The 7,915-nt window shown below is 48.1% G+C and overlaps 1 protein-coding gene across 2 annotated transcripts; it reads right to left on the reverse strand.

Moving 5' to 3' along the window:
- Positions 1 to 605: 605 nt before the first annotated feature.
- Positions 606 to 7,695, reverse strand: LOC126996848 (uncharacterized). Of its 2 annotated transcripts, XM_050857743.1 has the most exons (3): positions 7,191 to 7,695; positions 6,406 to 6,517; positions 606 to 2,304 (listed from the first exon to the last, which is right to left on the reverse strand). In XM_050857743.1, exon 3 carries the CDS (start codon positions 2,299 to 2,301, stop codon positions 958 to 960), a length of 1,344 nt encoding a protein of 447 aa, XP_050713700.1. In that variant the 5' UTR covers positions 2,302 to 2,304; positions 6,406 to 6,517; positions 7,191 to 7,695; the 3' UTR covers positions 606 to 957. The 2 variants fall into 2 exon arrangements, with proteins under 2 accessions (XP_050713700.1, XP_050713692.1); XM_050857735.1 differs by lacking the exon at positions 7,191 to 7,695 and having other exon boundaries at positions 6,406 to 6,753.
- Positions 7,696 to 7,915: the final 220 nt, after the last annotated feature.

Genomic DNA, 7,915 nt, shown 5'->3' on the forward strand with positions numbered 1-7,915 from the left:
CAGGTTGGAAAATAATTGTTACAATTGGTCACGTATGTCAAGGTGACCTCCACGCACCATCGGAGTGCTAAGTATACAAAACTGAGACGGTAAACACTGACGGACGACATTCCTATAAGGTGGCGTGATCTATCTGTCGTGGGGTTTTTCCATTGACAATTGTATGCCTAATTCGTGGTGATATTAAATAATAATAATACATTGATATCCTACTATAACACTGCTCGGTCACCTACCAGTGATCGCGACCTCGCGATATATAAAAATCGAAATAGCAGTCTAGGTACCATGAACATACATAGTGGGAGTTTGTCAAGCAGACTGCCTATGAGACAATGATATTAAAACACTGGCTATGTAAGAACAGATGTGGAATTATAATATAAATAGGGAGAGGGAAACCACAACGTGTGTGACATGAAACATAAGAAACCTCTCAAAAGATAAATATAAGGACATATGTATAAGAAACTATCAACTGGCATAGTTACAGACAATGAAACGTTGATCTAGCTCTAAAATAAATACAGTAGTGAAACACAGTACAATGTTAAGTATAGGAGCAGCCAGGTTTCTGTCCCCTGACTTGTCTGAGAAAAGGAAAACTACCTTGCCAGTGGCCTCCCGGCATCCAGTCGCCGCGTCTGCACAACCAAATAATCGTGCAGGACAGAGTTTCTCCTAATAAGGTAGCACATGACGACGAGACTGACGAACATCAGAAACATTGGTACACAAAATCCAGGGTACAGGTAGGGGAGATGCAAATAATCAGGCAGCGTTTCCTCCAGGGTTTCCGCAAACTCTGTTTTGTTCGCGAAAGACAATGAATTAAGGGAATTAGTCACATAAGAGATGCTGGAGAAATGAATGTCATCGAGAGACCGTAGAGGAAACACTCGATGGGAAATATTGGCCGTGAAAACCAGACGAATCCGGGACGGGTACGTTGTTATGTTAGTGGAGCGGATATAGCATGCTTCCGCTATGGCATAGTGACCAGTAACCCGTTGATAAGTGGTACCCTCCGGGCAGATGACCGATACATAGAAGGACTGAGGAAATAAAATAATGCAGACCCTGAAAGTTCTTATGGAAAACAGGCGTTGGTGTTAGCTGCTTGTAAGGGCACAGGGAAAGAGCGTCAGACGCGTTCACGCGGGTGAGGGCGATTTCGCATACCCCTCCCCGAACTGGAAGGAAGGCAAAGAGAGACGCAGAGCAATAGAATCGCCCGAAGACCGTCTCCTTGCAATACTGCAAGAGTGAGTAGCTACTCGTTGAATACAGAGCGAAATCCTTCGCGATTAGAACAAGAGACGGGGACGTGTCCAGGGCTAACACACTGTCCTTAGCTGAAAAAGGGAACGGGACAATTTCGTGTGCCTCAAACACGTCCGCCGTCTGAAAGGGAACATGAATGATTATGGCATCATGGGTGAGGCTGGACTCAATCAAGGGGTAAAAATATTGACTCATGTCCGGGGTGAATAAAGGCGTCAGGCTATAATTTTGATACCCGATCTGGACAGTCGTTCTCAAATCGTGTAGAGGGAACAAGGCAGGTGTGACTCTACCGTGCGCTGCATCAACCATGTTGCTAATAACCTGCTGATTAGCCGTTGCGACGGAGTTAATGACGTTTTCCAATACATGCAAGGCCTGATCTAGGAGGAGAAACTGATTCACCTGGTCGATCTGTTTGACAACTATGTTGATAACCTCTACCATCTTATTTGTCTGCTCTAGCAGTTCGTCAATGTTAGTATGCAATTGCGCAAGTTTTCTACAATTGGCGTTGATCACCCTGCGACTTCTAGCAGCAAAGGAAAGTACATGAGCGTAGTGGTCCCGCAAATCGCGAACGTCCTCGTCGGTAGCCGTACCGAAAAGGAACTTTGAGGCGGACCCAACGATGTTGAGCAACCCCCTCTTTACCCGAGAGTGAACTGAGTGAAAACTATAATCCATGTTTACCTCATCAACTTTTCCCCGTAAGAACAGAATCCTATCCTCCAGTAGTTGAAAAAGAGTCAGAGAGTTGGTACTAGAAGGAGCCTTTGATTCCCTAGTCTTGGTAGCCCGGATGGCGTCTGCCATGCCGAGTAGTTTTTCTGAGACTATCCTGATTGTGTCCGTGGTGTTGGTCAAGGAAGTATATGGATATTTTACGAGGAGCACATCTTCTATGAGGAAGACCTCTCCTATGTGTGCCGTGAGGGCACCAGGCTTCAGGTGGATGGGTGTTGTTGCAAGCAGGGAGCCAAGGGACAACAAGATGGTCAGAAAACGCAACATCATGATCTGCAAGTGGTGGGAATGAAGTAATTAAACCCGTGGTCTCAAGTTATAGCTATGGGTGTTGGGATTATCTTGTTGAACATTTGACTCTGAGGGGGAAGTACCAATATCAAGGTCCAAAGGTGAGGGAATTACTTTCAGACGATCACTGTGAACTTCTATACTGACTCCACTATTCGACTCGAGAACCTCGAACCGATTACCCCTGACATTCCGAACAACTCGGTAGGGACCCACAAATTTAGCCCCCAGTTTCGAACTCCTTTCCGCTTGCTTAATCATGACTGTGTCACCCTCTTTGAAATTCACCGGGACGGCCTGTTTGTGTTGTTTTGACATCATTTCAACCTTCGTAGCTTTTAACGTACACCTAACTTCTGAGTGTATCTTGGAAAACATATGCATCTGCTGTTGTGCGTACCTATCAATGTTGTAGAGAGGTTGCTGTGGGGTTGTAAGGAAGTCGTACGGAAGACGTTTCTCCACCCCATACAAAATGTAGTAGGGAGACTTCCCCGTAGAGTCGTTTACCGACGTATTTATGGAAGCGGCTATATGCGATAGCCAATCCTCCCAATTATCGTGGAGATCGTTCACGATAGGCCTGAGGACCTGTAAGATTTTCCTATTAGCCCTCTCCGCCAACCCATTAGCAGCTGGGTGGTAAGCTGTGATGAAGGATTGCGTGATGTTAAACTGAGCGCATATTTCGCTCAATACTGAGTTCCTAAACTCGGTGCCATTGTCACTCAAAAGAATTCGAGGAGACGAATGTGGACACAACACGTGAGTCACGAGGGCATGGGCCACGCGTGTGGCTGTCTTGTCCATGAGAGGCGCTAGAACAAGAAACCTAGAGAACTGGTCGACGCACACCAATAAGTAGCGCGAGCCATGTTGGCTCTGGGGGAGCTGTAGTAAGTCTATATTAACAACATCCCATGGCGCCTCTGGTACTGGGTATTGCAACATAGGTGCTGGCCCTTTGACGGACCCCTTGTGCTTAGCACAAACGACGCAATGTGCGACATGTTTTTCTACATCAACCCGTAATGTGGGCCAGTAGAATTTTCGTCTGGTGACAGATAGCGTCTTGTCTCTTCCTGGGTGACCCGCAATGGGAGTGTTATGGACCAGCTTAAGCGTCACGGGGACGTATATGTCTGGGATGACCAGTTGGTCTATAGGTACCGGTTTGGTTGGCCATGACCTACAAAGGAGGTTGTCCTCTGATAGGAAGAATTGTGAAAAGGGAACTGGCAATTCAGGAAGGTTTGATTCGTCTCCCGACTCGAGGGCGTAAATTAACCTCTTCCACACAGGGTGGTCTCGCTGATCAGTGTGTAGCTCAGGTGAAGTGAAGTTGTGGATTACCTCTGGGTGGTAATCGCGCCTATCGGAACATTCCGAGATAAGGCATCTGCGACCACATTTGTTTTCCCGGTGATGTATTTTATCTCCGGATTGTATGCTTGGATCGTTAAGAACCATCTTGCCAGACGACCGTGTAGGTTTTTTCCCTTGAAAAGATCAGTTATGGCCGCGTGGTCCGTAAACACCACAATTTTGTACCCCATCACAATGTCACGAAAATGCTTCAGAGCCCACACAATGGCAAGAGCCTCTAGGTGGGTAACAGAATAGTTCTTTTCCGGAGCTGTAAGTACTCGACTGGCGAACGCTATCACATGCTTTTGCCGGACATATCTGTTTGCATCAGCGCGGCTCCTACTCCACTAGCCGAAGCGTCGGTACAAAGCTGAAAGGGGTCCTTGAAATCCGGAAAGACAAGGACCGGAGCCCGTGTAAGCGCTTTCTTTAAATCCTCAAAACTCGTTTGTTGAGCTGGGAGCCACTGAAATGGTACGTCTTTCTTTAAAAAGATGGGTTAGGAGACTCGCGCGAGCTGCGAAGTCCTTAATGAAAGGCCTGTAATAACCTGCGACACCCAAGAAAGACCGTACCTTGTCCGCAGACGTTGGCTGAGGGAACTCGGCAATAGCCTTTATTTTGTCGTCCACTGTATGGATGCCGAATTCGTCCACGACATGCCCCAAGAACTTGATCCGAGGCTTTAAAAACTCACATTTGGTGATTTTGAGCTTTAATCCGACCTCTTGAAGTCTGTGTAGGACTGCTTTTAGTGTTTCCATGTGTGCATGCACGTCTTTACTTGCTATGATGATGTCGTCTAAATACACAGAGACAGAGTTGCCCAGCAAGTCACCAAAAATACTGTTCATTGTCCTTTGGAAGGTCAAGGGAGCTCCTTTGAGCCCGAACGGCATCCTCGTCCACTCATAGTGGCCATGAGGCGTGCTGAAAGCCGTTATTTCACGTGACTCGGGGGCCATGGGCAGTTGCCAGTAGCCACTGACCAGATCAAGACTCGTAAAGACTTTATTTCCTCTACCGAGACACATCAGAAGATCTCTAAGAACGGGAAGCGGAAAATGATCATCCACGGTCGCGGTGTTCACACGCCGGAAATCAATCACAGGACGATAAGAACCGTCTTTCTTTGGAACCAGGAACAAGGGCGAATTCCACGGGGAATTCGATTCTTTGATGACACCTTGTTCTAACATTTCAGAGATAAGTTGTTGCACCACCTCCCTCTGACTGTGGGGGAGCTTGTACGCATTGATATATACAGGATTTGTATTGGGTTTGAACTTAATGTGGTGTTCAGCACACTGCGTAACTCCAAGCGGCTCGCCTGGTAGAGCAAGCGCCCCCCGATAATGTTCCAGAAGCTGGACTAAGGTTGGCTTAATTTCGGAATAGTGTGCAACTTTTAAGAATGCCTCTAAATTAGCTGTGTCTTGTTCGGGAGAAGCCTGACACGCCGAGGTTATGCCTGAGACTTGGGCTGAAGAGTATTCAGCTGGTTCCGGGGCGACATTTCTCCCATACACTAGACACTGGCATAATCGAACACCGTGTTTTAAGGATACAGGGGATCCAGACGTGTTTATTACCAATGCCTCTGCAAAACCTCCCTCTTGACTGTTGCAAGAGTTACCTCCACCGTCACGCGGTGTACGTGAGGAACTCCGTCGATACACACATCACTGCCCGCCGGAGGGGCGTTAGGCAAACGGATTTTAACAAGTTTTGCAGCACGATCCGGAACTATATGAGGACCTTCTACGACTGCCGTTACTGTCCGCCACAAGTCTGCAATGGTGTCGTGTGGTTTGACCGTAAGAGGGGACACTTGGGTGGTGGCAGCCCCAGAGTCTGTGGTGGGTTGGTCATTTTCCACCTCTGAGGGTGAGATTACAGTTGACAGAGGCGATGGATTGACCATCCCCTGTATGCGTCGGCCTTGATACACGATCGCGTTGCTTACAGGGTTTATGGCGATGTGCAGGTCTTTCATGGCGTTCAGTCCTAAGATCCCATCCACAGGTAAAGCAAACCTGCTAGAGACATAAAAGAAATCTCGAAAGGGACATACTTTTTCATGTAAGCTGAATGTTAGAGGTACTCGCCCAAGGATACCCAAAGTGGTGCCCGTCACGCCTACCACATTCAGGTCGTTCTCTTGGAGCGGCCAATTTTCCCCACTCGCTTGTCGTGTCAGTGACCTGTAAGCGGAGTCGGATATGACATTGACTGTGGCACCTGTGTCAACCGCTAAGGTGAGTGAAGTGTTGCCCACCTTGCAAGGGAGGGCAATTATGCTTGTCCGTCCCAAGGCGGCAATGACGGAGTCAAGTTGCTCCCAATTAGTATTTTCCTTAAGGGACACTTGGATGTACGCCTCGGGGCTGTCACGAAGTCATGTCTTATTATTCTGAGAAGAGGAGTGTGGTTTACTGTCCGCTGAGGACTTGTACTTCTGTTCCTCCTTGGCCTTTTGTATTGCAGAACAACTGTCTGAATCATGAAAACAATTCCCGTGGATATGGCAAAAGGCAGCCTTCCGCTGATGGTTGGGCCTAGGGTTCCTGTGTGATGAATGATGCCCGCCCCTGTAACCTCCTGACCTCCTATCTGAGCCCCGTCTTGAATGTCTTGATTCCGTACGTTTCGCGAAACAAGAATGTTCAGAATGTCCTGATTGCTTGCAAAAACTACAGGTGAGAGAGACCTTACTTTGAGCCTGTAATACTGCGGCTGGTGCGAGGGGATGCTGGTGAGGGTGTCCTTGAACCTTGAGTGGGTTGTAAGTATGCAGACGAACCCGGGGGTGAACGAATTCTGCGGCCTGTAATTGATAAATAATGAGTGCCTGAACAGAAGATTACCTTAGTAAATTCACTGGTTGTGGTATCGTGTTCCAGTCCCTCTTCACTTGAAGGACGAGCCAACTGTTTAAAGGTGTCGCCGAGTTTAGCGAGAGTGTCTTTGTTCATACTATGGTGTAAATCATTTACAAAATAGGAGCATATGTTGATAGCTGTAAATATGAACCAATAACCGGAACGTGTATGAATGAATAGTTTGCGTAGAAACCCTAAAAAGGCAAGAAAGAATGGCTGGCAAGGTGCCTGTTTAGACGTAATAGAAGTTAAGGTTATAAAGGAATGCCCTAATGATATGGGTATATATAGAAAGAATAACTATATAAACAAAGTGGTATGTTAAGTGAGTATACCATTGAAGCTCACGTTTTCTCTCGAGCGGTGAAAAGAAAACGAAGGCTGGGCACACTGATGAAGATTAAATTTGATCAGGGAACTCACACTATACTCAATAGACTCGCTAGCAAACTATAAGAAAGAATCAATATCGTATGCGAATGAACGTTACTCTCACAATTATGACTGAAGAACAGTGTTAGGAACACAGAAATAAAAAAAAATCGTGCCTCTGCACGGATAATAATGAAAATGAGCCGAGTCGGCAAATTTGGACAAGAATGGAATATCCACAAATACCAAGATTAATCAGCAGATGTAGTGGAGAGGGCGACGGCTTGTGATGCCCTGGGTGACGTGCAGTCGTTGTAGGCGCGTCAGGAAACCTCGGCCGCGGCCACAGCGGCGGTGAGAGGTGAGGGATGGGCTGACATCGGAGGACTCGCAATGGAGGTTGAAAAACTGCTGACCCAGCAAAATGAGCGGCCGCGGTGCGCGGCTGGGAGCTGGTACACAGCCGCCAGACGTATGATGGCCGCGTCGTCCTTGTTATAGGAAGAGATGGGCGGCGGTGGCAGACAAGACGACTTGGGTGTGTAACCTCTTGAGAAGACGCCTTGCAAGAGACGGTAGTGGGAACAGCTTGCAGTCACCGGGAGATGTCCGCGGGTACCCTTGCTGACTGTATGCCGGAAGAGGTTTGGGCCGATGCTCCCGGCAGCGGCGGTGGTGCCGCCAGCTGTGGAGCGAGGGGCATGCGGGGTGTCCCAAGGTCAGCGGGGCGTGCCTCCTCGTTGCAGGTGTGAATACCTCTGTCGTATCGTGGAGTGGCTTGCAGGGTACGTAGCAGTGCTGGCTTGAAGCGGGGGAGCGGCTTGTAGATTGTGGCCCTCGCTATCGGCTGCGTAGGCCTGTGGGTGTGCTCGGGGCTTGTAGGCTTGACGCCTGTAGAGTTGCTTGTAGCTGGTGTGCTCGAGGCTTGTAGGCTGGACGCCTGTAGAGTTGCTTATAGCTGGTGTGCTCGA

The sequence above is a fragment of the Eriocheir sinensis genome, chromosome 1, assembly GCF_024679095.1.
Source record: "Eriocheir sinensis breed Jianghai 21 chromosome 1, ASM2467909v1, whole genome shotgun sequence".
In the NCBI taxonomy this organism is placed as follows: Eukaryota; Metazoa; Arthropoda; class Malacostraca; order Decapoda; family Varunidae; genus Eriocheir; species Eriocheir sinensis.

Coding starts and splice junctions, on each gene's coding strand:
- LOC126996848 (XM_050857743.1), bottom strand. CDS start 2,301: ATGATGTTGCGTTTTCTGACCATCTTGTTGTCCCTTGGCTCCCTGCTT.